The 26033-nt window shown below is 35.2% G+C and overlaps 1 protein-coding gene across 20 annotated transcripts in view; it reads left to right on the top strand.

Moving 5' to 3' along the window:
* Nucleotides 1-26033, top strand: part of Adgrl3 (adhesion G protein-coupled receptor L3) — a 745864-nt gene that overhangs the window by 686285 nt on the left and 33546 nt on the right. For 11 of the 20 annotated variants that reach the window (XM_026785275.1, XM_026785272.1, XM_026785267.1 and 8 more), the window contains 2 exons: nucleotides 1174-1299; nucleotides 6943-7039. In XM_026785275.1, coding sequence (XP_026641076.1) covers nucleotides 1174-1299; nucleotides 6943-7039 — 223 coding nt within the window. Of the gene's footprint in view, nucleotides 1-1173; nucleotides 1300-6942; nucleotides 7040-9686; nucleotides 9729-24349; nucleotides 24479-26033 lie in introns of all 20 variants that reach the window. The other 9 variants (XM_026785262.1, XM_026785268.1, XM_026785263.1 and 6 more) reach the window with 2 other exon arrangements.

Raw genomic sequence — 26033 nt, 5'->3', positions numbered from 1 at the left:
TTCATCACTCCTCAGTCAAACCTCTCAGGAAAGAATCCTATAGATGCATCTCTGGTGTGTTCTCATGACTTTAAATCTATTCACACTGACCATGAGATTAGCTATCATACCATTCCTATTAGATAATAACTATTCAAACAAAGTGAGTTCTTAAAAGAAACCAGAATATAGTTTGAATCTAAATAATTTTTCTTTAAAATCATATATTTAATTTTTTATTTTCAACGATATTACACTGGAATGCTACATTGTTATAAAAAGTAGAAATTATGTACTCAGTAAAATTGTTTACATAAAGGATTAACAATTATGTACAAATATCACATCATGTGAACATATATGTGTAAAATAAGTATAATAAGGTGTCCCTTTGTTGTGTTATTTTTGACAAGTAGAAATATCAATTATTTTCATGTTTTGTTCAGTTAAATCTATAGTAATAAAAATTTAAACATGTCCAAAAATTCTTGATATATCCCCAACTTTGAAAACACAAATTATAGATGTTGATCTTTATTTCCTCAGTACTTTTATAAATTAAGAATTTATTCTGCAGGGCTGTTTAAAAATAAAAGAGTAGCTGTATTTCTGTGTAATTATTAAAACAATTTTATGGAAGTATATTAAAATATTTCAAATGTTTTATGCTTTCTTGAAATTTTAATCTTAGAAGAAAAATGAGCAAGAAATATAGATTTAAATGACATGCTTAGCTCAGCACAGTTCCATTTTCTGTCTTTAAATATTAAATCTTTTTTCTCTTTGCTCTCTTGGCTTCTCTACCTCACTCTTTTCAACTTTCTCACTGATTTTTTTCTTTATTTAAAAAACAATAGTTAAAATACCATTAAGTAAAATACCAATAAGTCAAACTCTAAAATTAATAAGTCTAAAACACTGTCTTGAAAGTTTCAAATACAATGTCTTTGAATTACGAGGTAATACTACTGGTGTTACCGATACAGTGTATTTACAAAGATTACAATAGCATGAGATTTAAGATTGTCAACATGAATTTTACTATTTTCATACTATAATATGATGATAAACAGTTTTTGTTTCTGTGGAGTTAGGAAGTATGTTCTTGAAAATAAAAGCTCATATACACATTATATCTTATTTCTTAGCTGAAATGGATGAAGCTCTAATAGAAGTTAACATTTCATTGGCTAGGTACGGAAAGAATATGGGAAATGCTTGCGCACGCATTGCTGTAGTGGGAAAAGCACGGAGAGTTCGATTGGCTCAGGGAAAACATCTGGTTCTCGAACTCCAGGACGGTACTCCACAGGCTCACAGGTAAATAATACAGCTGGCTCCTTGAGGTGAAATAATCTTTCCTTTGGTCACTTTCTGATCACCCCATCACTTATGTTTGTCACATCAAGAGTTTTGTTTCAGTGTGACTGTCAGGAAACAGGAGGAATAAAAATTATACAAAAATTATGGAATCTACAGAATTTGGGTGAAGCTTATAAGACTCCTCTCCAACTTGTGTCCATCCGCAGATAGTGGCTGATGTGGAAGAGAAAGTCAGTTTACTTCAAGGATGGGGACTCTTGTATGTGGCCCATGCTCCACTAAATAGTCCAAGACCCATTTGAGTGAAGGGCAGCACTAATTCGACCCAGGGGATCACAAGGAAAACAAACAGAAAACAACAGCAAAACGAGAATATGACGGTGGGAGGTCTAGGAGAAGTTGGAACAGGGAGTAGAAAACAGATCTAATTAAAATACATTGTATACATGCATGGAACTCTCAAATGAAAAATTGAAATAAAGATGTTTAGATTTAGATTGTGAAATATACAGTCTAAAACCACGTAATTATTAATGACATAAGAATGGCTACAGCAGACAGAAAGAGATTTGCTACTAGAACTGAAATTTTCAGAAAGTTCTATTTTATACTCATGATTCACAAATGTCTTAGATATTTAAATGGATACAATAATTCTCAGCTGCATACTATAAAAAAACATATGTAAATGATATATAGGAGTGGAAAGATTGTTCACCTGTTAAGAGCACTGGCTGCTTTTCCTGAAAGTTTGATTCCTAGCTTCCATATGTGGTGCATGTCTTAAAGGATCTAAAACCCATTCTGGCCCCTGCAGGAACTGAATACATGTGGTGTACTGGTGTATATGCAGCCAAAACACCCATATGCATGAAGTTAAAACGTAAAAGAAAAAGTTTCAAACAGCAGCATGCTTAGGGAAAAAAATGCAGTTCGCACAATGTTATGTCTTTGAAAACTGAATGATCCAGTGCATTTAAGAATACCACTAAACCATCTTTGGCATAAATCGTCTATGCTATTACCCCCACCACCACCAATCCAGTAGGAAACATTGTTAAATGATCTCAAAGAACACTATACTCTTTTAGGTAAAGTGTTTGCCATTTACCAGGGCTGCAATGATTGTGTGGGTCATGAGAGAATTTAAATTGGAACTAGCGTACTAATCCTCCATGGTTTAGTAGCAAATATGATAATGTTTAGATTGTTCTGGGGAAGACTTGAATTGAGGAGATAAGTACAGTTTCAATGTTTTGTAATGCTATATGTCAGATCAGTTCTGTTGCGCATGCATGATGGGCAAGCAATGGACCTCCAATATGCAATTCCAGAAAAAATCTTTATCGTTGGATTTATTTACAAAAGCTTAATGAATTAAGTTTACATCAGCAGTTCCTTTTGCCTTTTAAAAATCATTTGCAAATAAACACATCTGGTTATTTTAACCACATCATCTGACTACAGCTCCAAAGACCTAGCTAGCACTGGAACTCATAAATCAAAGTGGGCCATAAAACACTATCTTCTAACTTAATGGACTTTTATTTGGCAAATAAAACATGACATCTAATATCAATCTAATGTATTCCTCACTAAATTTTAACAAGACCTTATAACTTTCAAAGTGTATCAGACTATCTTAAATATCTTAATAACCACAAATCGTAAAACTTAGTCCAAACATGCTGTGTAGTCATTAGCACTTTAAATGTAACCTGCTACTTTCATAACTTTCTGGGGTTTCAGAGTTACAAATTAAGGACTGAGAGATGTGCTCACTTAGGTGAGCAGAGATTTGTGTGTTTGGAATATTCAGTCTTCATCAGACACATGAGAAGAATAAGCAAACCAGGAAGATGCTTCGAGCAACATCCCCCGTTTTATTCTACCAAATAACTTCTGCCCCTCCTGCTTTTGTAGTAGCAGTTTGAATCACTTTGAAATTAAAATGACTGAGAATCTGCATATTGGCCAGCCTGATTGGACTCAGCCTGCACTCAGCTTTACTTCGTCATTACTGATCACTCTATAGTCATTTTACTGATAATATCATTATAAAATTATAATGTACAAGAATTTTACTTGAGTTACAGAAGACTGGTGTGGTATTTGCCAATACCTTTGAAAAATATGACCAGGTAATGCAGTTCAGTAAAATTTTCGGATGAGAATGCTATGCTTTAAACCCCAAGCTTACCCTTTACCAGCCGTGATTTTTAAAAAATGAACTTCTTATATTGTTCTTTTCCTTTTATTATATAGTATCTCATTATGTGGTCCACAAATTGGGATTCTTTTTTCTCAGCATTACAAGTCAGAAGAAAGTTTTATTTATTTTTTTATATATTTTTAAATTTTTATTTGCTTATTTATTAAAAATTTCCACTTCCTCCCATCCTCCTATTTCCCTCACACTCCCCCTACTCCCCCTCCCCCTCACTCTCCAGTCCTAAGAGAAGTCAGGGTGCCCTGCCCTGTGGGAAGTCCAAGCCCCCCCCTCCATCTAGGTCTAGGAAGGTGAGCATCCAAACAGACTAGGCTCCCAAAAAGCCAGTACATGCAGTAGAATCAAAATCCAGTGTCATTATCATTGGCTTCTCAGTCAGCCCTCATTGTCAGCCACATTCAGCGAGTCCCAGAAGAAAGTTTGAATATGATTTTCTCTGCTTTCCCATGTGTAAAATGGTAGCAGTAGTAGTTTTCTTATGCTGTCATGATAAAGCTAACGTATTAGACTAGTCATAGGTGTTCAATAAATTGGTGGCTGCTGTGATTTATTAGTGTCCCTCGTACAGGGTATAATGTCACATATATTTCAAGTTGTATACTTTCTTCACCGTTGCAGTTTATGACATAGCTCTATATTATTTTTGTATATCGTATAAAGCTAATTTTTGTTAGTGGTGACAATATGTCCCTACATAAGTGATAGATACATTCTGTCAGAGTACAATGAAAAAAATAGGGGTGGAGATAGGACTCATGAGTTAGGTGCACTCACTGCTTCTCTGAGTTTGAGTCCATGCATCAACATGGCATGTAACAGCCTCCTGTAACTCCAGTTCCCAGGGTTCTAATTTCCACTACTGGTCTCTGCAGACACTGCATACATGTGGTGCACAGACATTCATGCAAGCAAAACTCCCGTAAAATAAAAGTTAGTCTCAAAAATTCTTTTAAAAGCAAATAAATGTTTTAATACTAATTGTGACTTTTTGTAAGAAAACGTCAAAATCTTCACCATTATAAAAAAAATTGGGCCTAGAAATAAATATCACATCAAAGAACCTCTAAAATAATAATTTCTATGTATTTTAATTTTGAATTTGGATTACTAAGTGCATCCTGTATAATGACATAAATCTGTTAAACTCTTGGGATAAAATGACTTAAAGATAACTTCCCTTATAATCTAGGACGTTAATTCTCATGTTGATAGTCAAGAATTTATTAGCAGGGGGGCTGGAGAGATGGCTCAGAGGTTAAGAGCATTGCCTGCTCTTCCAAAGGTCCTGAGTTCAATTCCCAGCAACCACATGGTGGCTCACAACCATCTGTAATGAGGTTTGGTGCCCTCTTCTGGCCTGCACAGACAGAATATTGTATACATAATAAATAAATAAATTTAAAAAAAGAATTTATTAGCAGACAGACCGCAATGCAATTCAAGGTTGAAAGCTGCTGGGGAGAGAAATAAGTTATGTGAAGTCCCCAGATGTTTCACAGTTCCAGTCGTGGAGAAAGGTCTCTTTTGAGGTGGTTATTTATGTCAACGTCTAAACAGTATTCTTTATCAGAGAAGGGATTTTAGGAAAGCATAGTTCATGTTGGGAGAAAACTTGAGGCCAAGGAAACTGGCAAATTCAGGAAAAGAAAGAATATAATTAGGTAGTTACCAAAATTCTCGGAAAGATTGGGGAAACCTGACGTTCTGAGGAGCCATGAAAGATAAAGCCATAGGAGAGCACAGGTGATGCATCCCAATGTGCTGGTGAGTGTATGCAAATTTAGATTTTATTTTGATTATTTTGAAAAGCTGAAGGGATGAAGAGATAAGATATTGTCCATATGTAATAAATATTATATAGTAACTGTAGTTTTGGAGGGGTGTGGCTGTCATAACCAAGAGTCAGAGGCCTCCTCACCTCCAGGTATCATTTTCTTACTTTCTGCTGACTATAACTTACAAAAATATTAATAATATGGGAATCTGGTTAAACATCAATTTATAGGACTATATGCAGGGTGATTTTATACTATGCAACAAGAGAATGTTCTACTCACTTTGATCAACCTGTGATACCTTTGTTATTTATCTTTCCTGATTTATTATATTGTATTTGGATGTATTTACTTTTTAAGATATAACTTTTTAAAAAGAAAAGGATGTGCAAAATAAATATGAAGCTTTGAGGCATATTAAATGAATGAACTCCCTTTGATCCAACATTTAGAATGGGAAACAAAGTGTCCCCAGTGTGTTTCTCCCCGGAGTGACATCTCCCTAAACCATCTTTATGTCTTTCACCAAATCTGAATTTATTTCATTGCCTTATTATCATTGTCTCTTCTTCTTCTACATTTTGTCCTTTGTTATCCCTTTAAGTAAAGTGATATCTTATTGTATGAGTATTATGCAATTGTTTCTTTCACCTCCATATTCTAAGATATGCCCTGATGTCGTCAAAGATGTTGAGTTTTGCTGTATATGCATGTGTCTGCACTCCATTATTCTCTCAGATTAGTGTTATATACCAACATGGCTGAATACTTCTCACCGAATTTTAAGACCTACACAATTGTCAGATATTCTAAGACTAATCACTGTTACTATTCAAACTAGCAGGAACATGGCTAGCTTGTGAGTTTGAGGCCACTATTAGTAGCACCAACGTTTCTTATTAAGCCGTTTCTATCTGGAACAGCCTCTGGAAGTATGTTGTTTCCTCCTCAGAAGATCAATATGTTTTGACCACTAATTTAATAAAATAGCAAAACACAGTAAAAGAGAAAACTTCTCCCCCAGACTAAAACTTCCTTTGTGAGTGATCTGCATGTTAGATATTTGAATTTCGAAATAAAAATCATAATGGAAGACTTTTCAGGTATCTCTAAAAGCTTCCTACTGTGAAGTAATGAATACAGCTGAGATACCTACTTTAACTCCTCAAAAGAAAAGCCAGGAGGTATGTAATCTCTGAAGTGTCATTGGTTTCCTTGAAAAACCTCTGGAAAATGTACCTTTAGTAGCATTTCAATAGTATTCTGTGTTCTTTTGTTACCACACTCTTATGAGAGTCTGAATTTTTTCATTTGCTTTACATTTGAAACTAAAGTTTTCTAAAGTACACATCTGTGTGTGTTTAATGTTGTTATGCTGGTATAGTACTTTGCCTTTTTCATTGTCCAAGTTTTAATTGTTATGGCCTGGGCATCAATAAAAATGGCTAATAACAAGAAAATAGCATCACTAATTTCGTTCCTGATGTTCTCATGCCACTGCTTTGCAAGTGTAGAGAAATGTTTCTTTGCTGGATGCTAGGACCAGAGACCTCATATGGCTTTCAAAGAAACTTTAGAACGTGTGCGGAAAGTCACTTTCTCACGAGTCTGCCTCCTTCTTCCTTCTCAATACAGAGCCGAATTCGGAGAATGTGGAATGATACTGTCCGAAAGCAGTCGGAGTCATCCTTCATCACTGGAGACATAAACAGCTCTGCGTCACTCAACAGAGGTAGTTAGGAATGATGTTTCATAGTTCTTGCTTTTCTGAAGAATGTAGGAACGTCTTAAATGCATTGCTACATATATATGTTCTTTGTACTGGAAATATTGTTAAGGGTTTGAGCATTGGTGAGTGCAGCATTCTATTCCATTATTTGTAGATTATTTTTAGTACTGAATTCTCAGGAAATCTTTTATGAGAGAAATTATAGAACGAGAAACTTCTTTTTCTAATCATCTGCCACTCTTATAAACTGGTGAGTTGTTAGGCCTCACAGGAAGCAGTCAAGATGGGCAATTATATGGTTATATAGTCTGCTAAGCATCATAGAGTTCCAATTGTCCCAGGTATAAGGTGATTTCATCATCTTTGTGGAAGTAAAATATACTGTCTAATACATAGTTGAGGCAAGATAAGATAAAATTAATGTAACCTCAGTATCAAGACATATATCCAGATAATCTTGGATGTTTAAAGCTCTAGAGTGAAAAAGACGCTTATAATGTTTTATGAATGGGGAGGGGGTGTTCATATAATACTCGTGGATGAGATGCTCCAAAATCACCATTTAGGCTTTGAAATCAAGTTAACATAATTTGCCATTTTGTTTGTGAAAAATCAATCTATATGTATCTCTCTCTGTTTCTCTGTTTCTCTCTTATGTTTATATGTGCACGTGAGTGTGCATGTCAGTGTGTATGTGTGTGTGAGAGAGAGAGAGACAGAGAGAGGGAGGAGGAGAAAGAGAGAAGAGGGAGACGAGAAATAACTGGCCTGCCATAGAAATGAGTGAATACAGTTTGAAGTGAGTGTCAGAAAGCACTTACATCACAGTTTTATCCCTGAAGCTCTCAGTTTTATGAAATAAAGTACTTTTGATACTACCATTGTTCTTGTCTTAATGTCAAACAAGTTGATCAGTCTCTTCTCAGCCAGCTTTGCAATGCTACTTAGAGGCAGATTATGCAGCTGTTTTGCTTTATCATTATGAACTCAGATGTTGCTCCAGATAGCCTCATATAAACGGTTTCGTACTCATATAGTTACGAATAATGTGGTAGGACAAATGGTATGCGAGTTGAGCTTGATGCCAATATGCATGGTTTACACTAACCTTGTTGAGGTTTGGATGTGTTTGAGTCATTGAAACAGCAACTGTAATCAGTGATGACTTCAAATCACCTGTATTACATTACAACAAGGGAAAAGAGTGGGAACATTCATCCAAACCCAAGAAAAGGTTTTAAAATGGAACAGCTCCATTCTTACTTTGTTCATTCTCAACTTTTTATTTGCTAGCTTCTGCCCACTTAGAAAGTCCCTCCCATGTTTTCTTCATGAGAATGTGTGGAAATCTCAGTATTCCCTCACTTTCTTTCATAAGTCATCACTCATGCCTCATGACCTTGACATTAATTTGCTGCCTGTATGACCAATGTTCTTTGCTGTTGAATGATGCCATTCGTAGCGGTTTTGATCCTATAAAGAAAACTAGCTTTTCCAGTAAGATCCTGACAAAGTATCTAGAGCCCAGAGATCACCGCAGCCATGAGAGAATTTTTGTTTAGAAAAGCTGAGACAATAGGATTTTAAGGATATGTAGTCTTTTGACCTATTGTGAGGACAGACACACTATGGTAATTATTTTTTTTTGCTAGTGATGTGATCAGATTTAGTGTAAAGACACTATACTATGTAAGTTTAGTAATAAATGCTTTACTGAGCTATTTTTGTGACATTAAAATCAAACACATAGTCAAACCCGTTACATAATATCAATTTTTATTTCTCGCCAGTTCCCTCAAATTTCATCAATTTTGAATGCAGTGATCTAAGCATGACTGGGCCAATTCAAAATAAATTAAAAATAAATATATTTTGTATTGGCTGATTTTATATGTTAGTCTATTCATTAACATTCTTATTCTGAAGATATTTAATGAAGCTGTTAATTGCAGAGTCTAAAATTTTTATAACATGAATAAGTTACTTTGGTAATGAGCTAGGGGAAAGGGTGAACATGAGTGTTGGATTTGGCATGTGTTTGGGTTGTGATCTTTTTCAAGGTATATAGTCTTCCTTTAAATCACAATGTTAGTGGTGCTGGAAGTCACAGGGCTTTTCTTCATTTCCTGTATTAATTTTCCTGTGACACCCCCCAAAAATATCCCAACTGAGGAATTCTTCAGTTTATTTTCATCTACTTTTTTTCTTTGAATTTCCATGCATGTAAACGATGAATCTCAATCAGATCCCTCATTCCCCTCCCACCTCTCTCCAGGACCACCTGTCACATCTTCCCTTAAGTTTATGTCTTTCGATTATTTATTTATTTATTTATTTTTATTATTTTAATTTACAGACTCCAGTTAATACTGATCATATGCTCATGGGTATGGGATTATCCTTAAGGGCATGAAACGACCTTCAAGAGGTCACACTGTTAAAGAGAAGTGGCTCTCCCTCGCCCCCATATTCAACAACTACCAAATAGCATCTGCACTAGAAACAGAGCCGTGGATGACCTTCACCAGTTCATCCATTATTTTTTTTTTAAATCCCCAAATTATTAGAATAATTTGAAATTTTATTTCTTCTTTTTCTATATCTAAAGATAGTCTTTAACCTCCTTCTTTAATCTTGTCTTATTCCCCAGGATCATATCTTCCCTGCATTCAGGCGTGTGTAACATATTTAGGTATGTGACATCCAAGATTCATATTTCCAGATAAACACGTCAGTCACCTCAGCAATATAGTAAATCACATCTGTGTACTCTACAGATTCTATCCTCTACCATTAAAATAAGCATCATAGATACTACATCTTTGCATCTTCATATATTCTAACCTCCCACTCATTCTTAGATCCAGCTGTAAAATTTAAAAATTTTAAATCCATATCTTACTTAGATTTGCACATTTATTTATTTATTTTTTGTTTTAAGAGTACTGAACTTTGGAAACTACAAGCTATGTTTTTTTTTTTTAATTTTACCTTAGGTTTTCTTTCAAATCATATTACTGCACATTATGTCAGAGGAGTGTCATTTTATAAATTTACATGTCTTATCCTATATTCTTTAAAACAATCACAGTAATTTAGGATCTGTTACGAATGAGGAGTCTGTCATATAGAGCAGAGACATTTTTACTATTTTTGGTTGGTGTTTGGGTTTTGTTAATTTCCTTGTTTTTCCATCTGAGATGGTCTTTTCTTAATCAACTTGTTGCATTGTATATATTGACTATATCAGATGATCTTTTTAAATTTCCCAGTATAACAAACTTGATTGCTATTTGGACTTTATTTCTAGGTGTTAAATAAAAGCCTAAAAATTGTATTGCTAATTTTCCATGTAAAGTCTTAACTTTGAAAGGCTATTGTTTGGCCACCGGTCTTTTTATAATGTTCATGTAGGTATGTATTTCAACTATCTGTATTCATGACTTTTTTCCCATAAATATTCCCTAAAAAAAATCTCAAAATTTCTTTCTTTCTTCTCTTCGCCATGTGCTCAGCATTGTGTTCCACACCCAGGCAAATCTGTGATTCTTACAGCCTGTGTCACTACGAAAGTAACATTTCTCATGGCACTATCCCAGCTGGGAGAGGAACCTTTAGACAAGCTGTATGGTGGGCATAGGGGTCCAGCCAAGTGTAACTCTAAGAGAGGCCAGCGTTTCCACAGACTTGATTGGCAGCTAGAGGCTTTGCTTACTGCTTTGCTTAAATATTTACTATTTTGTTTTGGAAGGCTACGAGACACTGTTCATCCCCAGCTTCTGCCATGGCTATTTCCAAAGAAATAGAACTGCTCTTCACCCTTGTAGGCTGGCACTAGTAGGAAGGGAGTGTAGTCATCTTCTTATTCATACCTCCTGCTTCCCATCTCTGCTTTGGAACTCTCATTACACTTAGTTTTTCTTCTGTTTATTTAATTGAGTTCAAACATTTTTCTTTATAACCAAGATCTTCAAGCTGCCTCCTTCAATGTGATGGGGCCCCCAAGCCTAACCCTGGCCAATAGTAATTTCAAAAGCAAGGTTCTTCTGAATTAGAAAGAAAAAGACTTTTTTTTTTCCCTTACAGAGAAATGACTTGGCTAGTGTCCTAGGTTCCTATTTCTCCCTTATTTTTTATACCTCAGTTTTGTCAACCTACCCCACAAGTTAATAAGAACTAAATGTTTTATGTGGAGACCTGAGCAGAGAGCTATAGTTATTGAAGCCATATTGAATTGTTTCATGTGGAAAGAATGCAGTTTACATGTGTAGCACTTGCATATAGATTCTTCTTTTGGGGGTCCAGAGTTGTATCAATCAGCACACATTCTTAATACATGTATGTAGTCAGTAAATCTATGATGTCCCATAACACCCTGTTTATATTCATAGATTTGTAAGAACATAGCTACAAGCCTGTTCAAACCTGGACTGACCTGCTAGCAGCATTTGCTGGCGAAATGGGGGAACAATTGCCACCAGGGAGACATTTGCAAGTACTAATTCTGTTACCTCTCATGGTAGTTCTAAGAATTACACCATTTAATTCAGTGACTTCTGGCAAAGGGATTCTTCTCTCACAGTCCATGGAATAAGTATCTAAATGGAATGAAAACTAATTCTTGCCAGTGTCTCAAGGAACCAGACTTTAAAATTCCCTGCTTATTGCTCAGGGTTTCTTTTCCTTTTTATTACCCAGAAAATGATGGGGTGAATGAGTCAGCTCCATAAATGCCAGTAAAATGTGATAATTTACCTAAAAGGATACTAGCTTGAGGCTAGCCAGCAAATACATAAATAAATAAATAGTAAATAAACAAGTCAATAATTATGCTGAATAGTCTGTTCTAAATTCTAAAAAAAATGTAAATTACATCTAGCTATTCCTACTCTGTATTTGGTTTTAGAGCTACATTTTAGTATCAACCAAGTAAAGATAATGTATCTCTTCCTTTCTTATCCCATGATAGAGGCAAATACTGTCTCCTGTTTACTTCCAAGCCCTACACTACCACCTAGGAGCTTAGGGAACACTACTTCAATTCAGCTAGCCCTGCTAAATAACCATTTTGTAGCAGAGCAGGGAAGTGACTCGACCTGTCTTTAACTGATGTCTTCTCAGAGCCCCTATTGTCTTTCTCAGGAGGCTGGCCATGGGAGCAGAAGCAGCTTCACAATAAATCACCTGCTACCTCATTAATATGCAGGCTTCTAAACATATTTTGTTTTTATACTTTTAAAGTAAATGCAAATGAACAAATGTAAGGGGTGTTTGACTGTGATTAATGATTTATATAAATTAAAGTTACTAGGGTAAAACAACACATGCACTCAGTGCACTTTATTAATATCAGTAAATATGATTTGATTTATGTGCATAAAATAAGTGATAGTGCCCCAAAGCCTTGCTGTTCCGAGGGATTATAAAATCACTCACTGTAAATATTAACCAGCTACTAATATAATCTGACATCGACTTTTGAAGTTTGCAAAACGATTTAATAATCTGCTTATAGTGGGTAGCATAGCTTCATAAATCAGAACAGAATGCTTAACACACTAAGCATTATAAGGAGCAAATGAGTATTCTGGGGCATAACTCTACTATTATATTTATTTTAGGATTTTTGTCATTTCTATTACTATGGGGACAAGGACTTTCTATGTCAGTTTCTTCCTTTGTGTATGTCATCAATAAGAACCTAAAAGTGTACAATAAAATAAAGGATTCTCTGTTAGAAAGCAATTTTCTGTTATAAAAATAATCAAGTGCAGCAAAACTACAGATTTTAAAGGTGAGACACTGAGTCAAACGAAGGAGTCCTAGTATTACTCTGATTCCTAGCTTAAGGAAGCCAGAGGTGAACACCCCTCCACTGGCCAAAGGCAATACATCACAGACCCATTTCAGACAGGAGTAAAACTACCTGTTTTAACTTCCTGGCAGAAGCAAGAGAGAGCGTGATTCTGAGCAATTCCTCAGCACCCTTTCCCCTCTTCTTCACCTTCGCCCTATAATATAGCTCCTTCATATAATCCGGTCCCCTGGAGAAAGTGTACAATAGCGAGCAGTTTGTATTTGTTGTGATTATCATATTACTTAAAGCGTTCATAGACCCATTATGAGGGGAATTCTCTACCAGTGGCTACTCAGCTTACCGGTAGCATTATCCCTTTCTCTCCTGTACTAAAATCCCACCAAAGTTTGCTAAGTTGTTAATATAAGTGCCGCATAGCCTCTTTACTTACATTTGAAACGTTACTGCATTTAACAGAATTTTCTAAAGGCATAGTATGAGTTTTTTGTTTGTCTTAAGCATTTTTTTTTTTTAGCTATGTGGAGAATTCACATAGGAAATGGAGGCATTCTTTTATTTAAAGGAAACAACACACCCATAAATTCTGTGGTAACTTTTCATTGTTATGGTGCAACATCCAAAGGAACAGTAGAGATGGGTTTGGGTTTATGGTTTTGGAGGTTGCCATTCAAAGTAAACTGGCTCCATTGATTTCAATCCCTGACAGACATCAACATTGTGGGAGGACATGACAAAGGGTTAAGCGGTTTACCGCAGGACACCTAGAAACAGAAGACAGGCAACAGCCAGAGCAGAGCATGGTCCCAGACCTACTTTCTTCCAGAAGCTTCTGCCTACCACAGATTGCAATAAATATATTTCTTTCAAGAATGTATTTCTAGGCCGGGCGATGGTGGCGCACGCCTTTAATCCCAGCACTCGGGAGGCAGAGGCAGGCGGATCTCTGTGAGTTCGAGACCAGCCTGGTCTACAGAGCTAGTTCCAGGACAGGCTCCAAAGCCACAGAGAAACCCTGTCTCGAAAAACCAAAAAAAAAAAAAAAAAAAAAGAATGTATTTCTAAGGGACCTTTATTTTTAATTACTCAAAATGAGAACTAGGCATAATTTTGAAGTAAACAGGGATTAACTCTAGCACATCACAAATTCGTGTGTGAAAGGTGACATCTGATTAGGAAAAAATACTTACTAGAAAAAGAATAAATTGTTATGCCTATAATTAGACTGTATCCAATTAAAATGGCTTTTTTGTAAACAAAGGCTTACATTTTCACTAGCTCAGTCTAACTTCCAGTAGACCAAGTAAATGTTTAATAGATTCTATAATAAATTTTTTCATCATCTTTTTTCATAATTCTTCATCCTAAAAGTGTGGCTACTTTATAATACATTGCCCAGTATTAGAAAAGAAAATGTGTAACCACAGGAGGTCGTTTGTGCATTAAGAAAGATTAGAGAGGATATAAGGAGTGAAGGAAGAGAATCAGTTTTGTTTTAAAGAAATAGAAGCAGGTCAGGTGGTGGTGGTGCTCGCCTTTAATTCCAGCACTCGGGAGGCAGGGTAGGTGGATATCTGTGAGTTAGTTCAAGGCCAGCATGGTCTACAAGAACTAGTTCCAGGACACGCTTCGAAACTACAGAGAAACCCTGTCCAAAAAAAAAAGTAGAAACAGTATTTTTTGTTAGATTTTCAGTCTAAACAGAACATAGTGGGTTTATGGTAGTATGTACCACAAGCCTCTATAATTGAAGAATTAAAATTCTCCTCTCTCTTTAATTCTTAAGTCAGCCATACTTTTGCAAATTGTCATATGCAATATCAGATTTCATTATAGCCATTTTCAAAAAGAATTGTTTTCCTTTAATTTAATTACTTCCTCATCTAACCCATGACCTGTGCCTTGTATCATGCCACCCCGAGTTCCTGTCACATTTAGCTCCCACCTTCAAAACCTCTTTCCCTCCCTCATTGTCCCTTCTTTAGTTTGGTAGCCTCTGCCTACACTGACATATCTACATATAAGACAGAATATTTTTTTTTAGATATACATTTCACGCATTGTATTGCTTTTAGTTTTATAGTTCAAGTTTCATTCAGAGTGGACCCTTTGCAAGTGATTTTATATGTTACATAATACGTTTAAAATGCCAAAAAAGGGAGTTATACTGGAAGTCTTATGTTTTTGATTTTAGTAAACTTTTGTGTTACTAAGAAGTTCACTGTTTCCTAAGTTTCATTTGGCAAAATATGCAATTTCAAGTTAAATCTTTGAGATTAACTACATGCCATTTGCAGATTATCAACAATTTTACTTACAGAAAATGAATCAGTTCACTATGTACAAATACTAGAATCAGATTTTTTTTTAATAAGTTATTTTTTATTCAGAAGGAACTCAGGCTTTCTGCTGCTTTCTGTGGTTAAGAAAAGTCACTCTGTTAACTCCAGCCTCAGTGGACTCTTTTTTAAGTGTTCGATCCTAATTTGCAGCTAAATAGAACAGGCAAATACAAGCTTTGACCACAAAACGTGAGGTTTAGAAGTGAATGGCTGGCACGGAAGGAAACACCTGTTAGCTCATCAATGAGGTGTCCAAACCAAAAGAATTGTGAGTGGCAGTCAGGACTACCCACTAACATTTCCTCTCAGAGGTAATGAAATTAACTGAAACCGAATAAAACAAAAGGGAAGACCCTAAAGGACCATAGGTTCATCACATCTACAGAGCCACTACTTCCTCTGCTATCAGCAAGTTTTATGGAAAATTCTGAGTTCCAATCCCACCACTGGTGGCTCAAGTCACCAGACTCTGTGATGCAATGCTTTTCCTGTTAGTTTTTTAAGCCATCACTAAATAACGCATCAGTTTCTTCATCAGCAACATGTTCACTGTATTGCATCTGATAATGTGGAAAAAATAGCTAATGAGAAAAAAATCCCTGAAATTTAAAATCTTTAGAAGAAAGCACAGTTTTTTTTATTTACAATACAGAAATGGTATATATAAAAGAAAAATGTGAAAATAAAACACAGATAGCATATATGAAAGAGGTTAATGCCCAGATTATATAAGGATAGCCACACGTCAATAAATAAAATTCATTAATTTAGAAGCAAGGGCAAAACATAAAACCAGAACAAACAGACCAAAAAAAAACAGAAAAACAGCTTAGGAAAACAAGTTTTAGGATCAGAGACATGTCTAGAAATGTGGATTACAGAAGACGGCAGTGACAGGAGCTACCCAATTGCAAGTCTGACTCCACTAAGTGTCAGCAAGAATTTGACCAACTGTGTTGCTCCAGGGGATGTGACCTGATAAGAACCCTTCTGACAGTGTCCGAGTGATGTGTTGTGATGTAGACCTAATGCACACATTGACCCATGGACTTCTAAATATTGGGTACAGAAAGCCTGACTGGTCTGGACATAACTAATTAAGACAAAATAAAAGGGCTGAGACATGATCTAACCCAAAGTATGAACTGCAGTATTAAAGGAGAGGGTACTCGGCATACAGGGTCCTTCATTTTATATCAAACTAACAATAAGCCATTCTCTACTTTGGAAATGTGTCATTGAAATCCATCGTAATAGATTCCCAGCAAATGAATTAGCTATTAAAAGAAGCCGAAGTATCTCCAAACCATTTGAATGAAATTTAATAGGCAGGTTGATTAAAATTTAATAGCAAACTTGTTGGCTATTAAAAGTGCATAGTGTGATAAATCAAGATGTCAGGTGTTCAATTTATGACTTTAGAAAAAATGACAAATGAGCTATTGACTTTCAACAAAATATTGCTTCTTTGACACCTTGAAACTTCATTCATTGTTGAAAATAAAATATTTAAAATAGGAACTTGCTAGTTATTTTATTCAATTTTAAGGGAGTAGGGCAGATTGCATTAGTTGTTTTCTTAATAAATGACTTCATCTTGAATATATAAAAACTATCTATCTATTCCATACCATAAGCCTACAGAATTGAAATGGTTAATGATCACATTGTCTTCTTGTAGGTGGGGAGAAAGGGTACAGTTATTACTTTGTTATGAAGAAAAGTAAAAGCAGTAAAAAAAAGATTTAAGATAGACAATATCTTTGGATCATTTCTCTGGATTTAGAAGGTTCTTAATAAAAATCTACCTTCTTACACTTTTATTATAGCTTATTATAAAATAATTGAAGAGTATGTGGGAGAAAATTAGTGAACTAATATAGAATTAGATCCTAAATAGAAGGATCAAACTTATATCCTGTTCAAATTTTTTTGAATTGGAAGGGATCCTAAAAACGCTAGATGGTCACTGACTTAATTATCTGTAAGTGAGACTACCAATGTCATGTATGTCCTTGAACCCAAAAACTATTATGTTCAAACAAGATAGAATCACAAAGAACCAGAATGGAAGATGAGTGAAAGAAAATAATTATTATGGTAAAACTGGTTAGGATGAACAGAATATTCATCATCCTCATATAAATAATGAGAGGCTGAACACTGAGGTTTATTGTTCTGTGATTCCTGGGGAAGAATTATATTCTCTTATTTTATTGAATCATTAAACTTTAAGTCACAAAATTTTGGGCCCTCCAAATTTGGTGATCAAATAAAAATATAAGCACATTAAAATCAAAAGTGTGAGGCACAGTGCAGAATAGCAATCAAGTTATTTTAAGAGCTTATCAGAATACTTTTGTTAGCTTGCTGTCAAGAAGAAATGCTGTCTGAAATATTTCTCTGAATGATAAATAGGCATTCAAGAGAGATCCAGACTTTCATCTTGTCTCAGATCTGTCTCCTGCTTCACAGTTTGAAAGCATACTGATCTGTCTTAGATTTCTAGTCTCGGTTACAGTCATCACACAGAACAGCCCAGGGTACAGTGTCATCCAGGTGTCCCGATACCAGAACACGTACTCCATTGCCAGAAGGAAAGAAATGATATGTTCAGTGGGAAAACTGCCTATTGAGATGACAGGGCTTACTATCCTACCATTTGAAGTTCACTCGTTCAAAAGTCATTGTTATCGGTCTCCATCTTCAGGAATTCATAAAGAAAAAAATAAAGTACCCTTTTAAAATGATTATTTTTCTCAAGGTTTTAGGTTCTCATTGTCTAAATAACCATTAAGAGCAACTTCTCCGAATTGTTCCACATAGAGCATGAAAACCCTATTTGCTGTTCATCTTTCTTGCATCAGAAATAAAAGGCTTGAAGGAGGGGCACTTTCTGGATCACTATGCATTTGTTAAAATTCAACCTTAAATCTTTTTCATATTTTACTAAACAACTGAATCTCATCTCTGCAGCAAGTATACAGGTATGAGGAAGTAATAACCAGAATTCAGATTAAGGCAAGGGCATTTTTAGATAGCTACTTTATTCTTAGCCTAATTTCAATTTTTTTTTTTCCGTCTTTGAATTGTGGCAGCTACTTTGGTTTTGATTGTTTGGGAACATTGTTGTTACTACCAAAATTAGCATTTGAGAAATATTTTATCACAACACATAATTCTATAATTGTTTATTTCTGCCTGAACAATTTGAGTAGTAAGTGTACCCATTGTTATATTAGAAGCAAACAAGAAAAATGCCATCAGAAATTGGCCAACGAGCACACTTTGAAGATTATTCCAAATTCATGCTAGAGAGATGACTCGGTGGTTAGGGGCACCTTCTGATCTTCCAGAGGACCCAGATTTGTTTCTTGGCACTGACATGGTGGCTTACAACTACCTATAACTCCAGGTCCAGGGAGTCTTTTGGCCTCTTCTGGCTTTTGGAGGAACCAAATATGCATGGGTGTGCATGTGATATTCATATTTACATGCAGACAAACACTCATACCCGTAAAATAAAAATAAATCGCCCTTTTAAAAAACTATTCACAACCGCTTTCACTTTTCGTAGACTGCATCAATCTCTTATCACTTTTTCAATAACTAAGCAGAAACTATATTTTGTTGTTGGTTTTATTGAGCTCCACATACGTCACATGCAGATAAAACTTCGGCATCTAGTTTTACCTGACACTGTAAAAAATAAAGCACCACTTAAACACTTTTACACACACAGTTAGCTCGCTCCCATCCCCAGGAAGACCAACTTATTTGTGTCTCCAAACTAACTAACTGGTAGGCTTAACTTTTCAGCTAAAAAAACAGTGACAGATGGTCTGTAAACACTGGACTTCTTGGACGTCGTCAGCGATTTCACAGCTGCTGGAAAGGAAGTTTACAAATCAGAAGTCAGTTCCAGGAAAGAGAAAGAGACAAGGTAGACAGATTCCTGGAGAACAGTTTCTGAATTCAAAGTGACCTCCATCAATTGGGGAAACAGCCAAAAGCAAACGGAACCGGCTGCACCAGAGACTGGTGCAGGGCAGGGCAGACTCAGAGAAAAGACAGAAGTACTTTTGCACCTTCAAAGATGGAAGACAACAGCTTCTGTGTAGTTCTTTACCTAAAAGGTTCAAGAATTGGCAACAAGCTAATTTAGTTTTCATGTTTGTCTCTCTCTGCGCAGTCAATTGATCACCACTCAAGTATAATTGCCTACCCCCGTGTGAGTGCAGGTTGTGGGATCGAGATACTCATCTTTCATAAAGGATGGCTCCCTTTAGGGGATGCAGGTCAATAAATAGAACTCAGTAAGCTTGCTCTAAACACCAAACAGCTTTTGAAGAGGTGATATTTTTACATCAGATGAATCTGCAGAGCAATGATTTGATTACTAACATAGTTTCCATCTCTTCTATAGCAACGCATTCCCAGAGTAATCTCTGTCTTTACGCTGTTTGTGAAATAGTAGGTCATCATGTGCTATTACCCACACTTGTTCTTACTGCTGCAGCCTTCACTTGAAGTAATACTCAACTTGGGTACCACTAACCATGGTCTCCAAGGCTGCATGAGCTATAAAAGGCCGAAGGCAGTAAAAAAGAAAACTGAATTGTAGATAGTGATTCTTCTCATTTTATCAGGAAAAAAAGGCTTTTTGTACCCAAGACTAAAAAATGCTATACATTTTTATTCAAGAATATGTAGTTATTTCCATGTGTATTCATGATTATAGTGTAAAGATGAGTCTCCTAATGCATGTGTGTCATTCCTTATGATTTGTGGTCAGTAACTGATTCTGACATGCTCCAAAGTGTAAGAAAGTGTTCTCAAGAGTGAAGTGGCTGAGACCGAATTTTGTTTTATGCAGTGAATATTTACTATAATACCTATAGGAATTTCATCCAATGTGGCCAGCCTTTCCTTAGTGGGACCGGAGTAAAACTAGATAGAAATGAAATGAAAATCAACTTTAGAACTCAGCTTGTCTTCCTATATTCATAGCCTTGCTGCCTGAAGTGCTTTGAAAGCACACTCCAGAATTTAAAAAAATAAATAAATAAAATTAAATAAAATACCTGGAGAACTGAAATGGAATGTTATTCTGGGAAGAGCACAGCAGAAGGATTATCTGGAAAAAAAAACTTTAATCTCTTCACTAGAATTCATTCAGAAATTCTTTCTTTTCAAATATCTATCATTTTCCCCTTGTATGCTGGGATTTCTTATAAGATGAACAATAATAAAAAACTAAACAGTGAGCCATTAATTTCTTGTTTATACAGAATTTTCTCAAGTTTGTTTTTTATTGCACAGATTATTTTTATATTAGTATAAAAACTATTTTTGTTATAGGATAAAGGAATATTTGACATTTTATATTCGTTTGTGCTGTGTGTACAGTGTGTGTGTGTGTGCATGTGTGTGTGTGTGTATGTGAAGATAGGCCAGAGCAAGCAGTTATCAAAAATCTTCCTCTGTTATTTTCCATCTTTTTGGGTGGGGGGGAGGAATTGGTGTGTGTAAAACTTATCCTACTTTTTGGAATATTTTCGTAGCATTTTATTTTTTTTATTTAAAAATTTTGAAATTAAAATACCCTCACATCATTTTCTCCCTTCAACCCCTCCTATACCACCTACCTTGCTAGCTAGCTCTTAAATTCTTGGCTTTTATTTCCTTAATTATTGTTACGTGTGTGTGTGTGTGTGTGTGTGTGTGTGTGTGTGTGTGTGTGTGTGTGTTGGTATATATTCTTAAATGTATACCTACAACATGCTAAGTCTATTTAATATTAGTTGTACGTATGTGATTTCAGAGCTTGTTTCGAGACAGATCCTGGAGCTTACCGATTTAGCAAGCCAAAGCCTTCAGCTGCAGAGTAAAGCCTTCTGTTCCACATCCCAGGCTAACACTCACAGCCACATTCGGTCTTTCCCTTGGGCGAGGGCCAAACTCATATCCTTGTGCTTTTATGGCTAATACTTTATCAATGAAACCATCTCCAATCCCTCATTCTACATCTTACATTCTATAAAGTTAATAAATATATTGTGTGGAAAGGTCTCTCCCTAGTTTATTTTCCAATTAATTTCTGTTAGCTAATATGTGAGGAAGGTATAGAGATGCAGGAATAAATCCTTACCCTTTGATGTATTTGAGGGATATAAATATTTTGAGTATTTTTCTATTTTTAAGGTTTTGACATTAGTTCACCTTAAGTTATAGCTTTCATTTTTTATTTAAATACTTACTTAACGTTATTATAAAGGGTAATTATTTGATTTAAAATATGCACTTTCCTCTTGGCTTGAAAGTGATGGAATAAATTGCATGCTGTAGTAGACATTACTTTCATATAGTTTGTTTTAAAGATATTCTATAGAGTAAATATTGTGTCACACAATTATAAACATATGGAAAAAACAAAACATAAGCATTTTCACTTTAGAATTTCCACTCTTGTCTTAAGGACACTATAATACATTGCTTTTACCTTTAAAGAATAAATGCCCTGTATGTGTAGTTCTTTATTGGAAAATAACATTCTGGCAGACCTATTTTGTGACTTATAGCTGGCCTCACATTGCACAATGAGAGACGGTTAAAATGAACATACAGAATAACACCAGCCAGTAAATGCTTGAGTACTTACTAGTGATACATTTGATTGAGTTCTATGCAAATTCTGCACAGGATGTTCAGAAGACAAACAATGAGTTATTTACTGAAAGATCTGATATTTTCAACTTTAGTGCATTGTCAGGCTACATGATCCTTTAAATTAATTTTCCAGTTTCTCACTTTTGTGATTAAAATACTTGTTAGTTTACCAGTATCTTACCAGACAAAGATTAAGTATTTAAAAAACATTAACACTCCTATTGCCAAATGCCCCTTTATTGCATTTAAGACACTTCCTATATGTGGAGAAGTGTTTTGCCTTGCAAACTAAATCTAGTTTACTTTTATTAGAAGGTAAATTTACATCTGTGTGTAATTGTATAAAACAATGTAAAGCTATCATGCATGCCAGTATCTTGTGAATCTGAATATCGCAACCAGGATATTGATCTGCAATGATCCATCAGACTTAGTCAGATTTCATCAGCTTTATTTGTAGCTAAATGGTGTTTGTGTGTTTATTTATTGAGTGCAATATTATCCTAAAGTAGAGTCATACTGCCACTATCACAGTCAATATTCAGAATAGTTTTCTATTTCTATGGCTGCAGGATATGCTCTTGTGACCACTCCCTTGCCTCCTCATTCTGTCTTTGATCCTTAGCAACCACTCATCTGTTCTCCTTTTACATGATTAATATAGATGGATATATACAGGTATATGTATATACATCTATATAAATGGAATTACATAGTATGTAGCATTTGGGCTTTGACTCTTCTCTCCCTGTATAATCCTTAGAAATTTAGCTAGTTTTTAAAGCATACAATGATTGCTTTTTTTGATTGCCTAAAAGTCTTCCATAGTAAGTAAGATATTTGGCAGCCTATTTGACTATCTTATTAGCCATCAGTTGAAAGAAATTCAGGCTCTTTCCTGTTTGGGGCTATTAGAAATATTGCTGCTGGGAATTTCATTTACAAATTATAGCATGAAAATGAATTTCAGTTACTCTGGAATCAGTGTCCAAGAATGGAGTTGCCAGATGACATGGTTACTTTTTTGTTTAATGAGAATCTGCCAAACCTTTTTCGAGAGTAACTGTGATTTTATATTGCTATCCATGGCATGTGATCAATCAGGTTTCTCTGCTCCCTTCTCTATTTTCTCTGCTGAGGCTGTTTTCATTTTACAAATACAGTGTTATTTAAGACATTCCCCTATGGATAATCACAGTTCTTTTGTGAACTTAACCCTTGTGAATCTTTTCTTTGAAAAGTCTATTTATCGTTATCTATCTGTTTCTGAATGGATTTTGTTTGGGTTTAATATTGATTTTTTGCTTCTTACTGCTGATTTCTGAAAGGCTTTTCTATGGTTTAGATTAGTAGAATAGCAAATACTCGTAGACTTATAAAAAATATATTCTCCCAGTCTGTAGTTTGTATTATGTTCATACTCATATTTAATTAGCCTGTATTATATATATCCTTCTAGTCTACGGTGTATATGTTCATTCATATATACTTACGTACTCAACCTACCTCCTGATAAGATTTGTGTTTGTCCTTCCTCAATCGCATTACCCCTTCATCTGACATAAATCACAACCTAACATATCGTTTTCATACATAGTCTGAACATATTTAATATAGTTATTCCTCTTATCTTTTTCATTTTGGGTCATTGATTTTTGTAGGTAGCAGGTTGTCACTATAGTGCTAATATGCTAGACACTAACAATATCTGTTAGCTAACACTTAACATTCTGTTACTTTAGCATTCTAAAGTTTGAACAACTAGTTGGAAAATGGAAAATATATATGTGTAACTGTGTGTGTATATTCTTTGATAACATGAAGTTGATACTTTATTTAAAATTAATAACATATGATTTTCATATCTGTTCAATCACCAGATTAGTATGCTTACTATGGTGTACTAATGAGTAATTGCACTTTATTTTATTGCAATTTAAATATTTTCATAGAACTTTAAGCAATATCAAATTCTTCTGCTGTGTCAACAACTGCTCTCCAAATGAGTGTTCAATCATATTTATTGCATTTTGTTCTTTTTTACTTTTGTGAAAAAAGAAAAGCCTCAATGGTTTCTGTGAATGAGAGAACATCTTTGTTTAATTTTAGCTTTCTTTCTGCATTTTAACCTTTTCTTTGTCTGGCTTTAGCTTTATGTTTTGTATGGATGGCAAGATTTGATTTTTTTTTTAAATTTTGATTTCAGTTTTTACAAGCATGGGAATTCTTGCATACACCTTGGGAAAGAGAGTACCCTAGATATGGCTTAATCAACACTGTAAACTCTTTCCCATTTACTCAAATATGTGCATCGTTGAAATGCGTGTGCCAGTATTTTGTTTTATTTTATTTTAGTCTATTTAGCTGCCTGCCTGTAATCAGGACTATGTCAATTGTTGTCATTCTAAATGTTTCCTTTCTTTTTATCAAGCACATTTGCCTGATTGACCTTTTTTTTTTCTCTGTCTTTCTATGGGGCTGCTCCAGGAGCCATGGCTAATCATCTTATAAGCAATGCTCTGCTTCGTCCGCATGGTACTAACAATCCCTATAATACATTGCTTGGGGAACCGGCGGTCTGTAACAACCCTTCTATCAGCATGTACAACGCACAAGGTGTGCTGGAGTTTCTCTTAAGTTTTCCAAGTGAGAGTCCCACTTTATGTAGCTTTGATGAGCACATTCGATTTTCTTTTTCTCCTGCCTTTCCTTGGTTTTGGAAGCAGACACACAGACTCCTTCTACATTCTGCTCCTCTTGGTGCTTTTATTTTCCATTTTCCTTAGGCTTCCTTAGTAAGAAGTAGATGCCTCCCGATAAGCAAATGCCTGAGTCATCAGTGTGTGTTTGTTTTCCTGTGCTGTTATGAAATGTATTGTGGTTTGTCAGTACTTCCCTGTTATTCATTTATTTCTATATTAAATACCTGTGTTCTTATTGTGAGAAATGAGAATATTTGTCTAAGGTAAGTAAGATAAAGGAAGACTTGATTCAGTAGTCTTAATGTTATAAGAGTGGTGAAATAAATCTTTCTTTGCTGTATCATGAAGTTCACTGTGGGCACAAAGCATTAGTATTGATGAAAGCATTAGATTAACTCCAGGGAAAAGTACATTGACCTAAGCCATGGGGGACAGAGCAGCAGGCTGGATGGCAGACACCATCTCACTTCTCGCTCAGCTCTCGCAAGGCCTATAAGAGTTGTTCCAGACAAGTCACATAAATAAATAAATAAGTAAATAAGTAAATAAATAAATAAACCATACTTATTGTGAAGATGGTTTCTCTGTGCATTGTCTTGCTTAAAATTATATAAAAAAATCATCTCTCAAGAAAAAAATAAGCATACATTTTTTTTTTTAAAAAAGTCTTCTAGTATAAACATTTCTTAAAAAATCTTTTGCAAGCATAAAAATTTGATAGGAACAAAGAGCATTTTTAAGTATCCTATTTCTGTGGATGTAAAAAGACCACAAAAATTACTCAAGTAAAAGTTGCACAAAATAAACCCCCCGCCCCCGGTGATTCACTCATTTAAAATGATGTTTCTCAGAAGATTCATCAAGATAGGGACTTCTTTGGTTCCTTTAAATCAAATGTGATCGATTAGCATCCTATTTTTGTTACACTCAGAACACTGGGAGGTTTCTTGTTTGCTTGCTTTTCATTTGATCTGAGTGAAGGATTATAGCTGTAATTGTGTAAACCTGTGCCCCCTTCTAAAAAGGGGTGCTCTCTGGTGTTCCAGCGCATCTCACACCTTCTGGGTGTGCACATATGGCTCCTTTCCCTGTGCTAAGAATTTATTGAAAATTATTTTTAAAGTTTTCAAGTTATCCATTAAATTGTGACTTTAAGATGTTTGCAAATAAGGAATTGTGCAAGCCTCAGCCCCATCAAGTTTCTTGAGGCCTCCATGTCTAAGACTCACAGACTTTAAGAATCTGAAGAAGGGGCCTAGAAATGAACTCCTCACTTGAAGCTGTCTGTACGGTTCAGTTTTTCCTGTAACAATGGCCTCCACACCTCAGGATCCTATATATTTATGACTGAAGTGCTCAGTCTGTTTTTCATGTCTGTCTATATCTCCCTAGCTATGCCACTTAAGTCAGTTTCTGGAGTAAAGAGGAGCCCAGGACTCCTTTTTCGTTTTATGGTCTTTTAAATATTG

Source organism: Microtus ochrogaster, linkage group LG1 (genome assembly GCF_000317375.1).
Source record: "Microtus ochrogaster isolate Prairie Vole_2 linkage group LG1, MicOch1.0, whole genome shotgun sequence".
Taxonomy (NCBI): domain Eukaryota; kingdom Metazoa; phylum Chordata; class Mammalia; order Rodentia; family Cricetidae; genus Microtus; species Microtus ochrogaster.
Note: the sequence above shows the minus strand (reverse complement) of the source record. Positions and strands in the feature narration are given on the sequence as shown.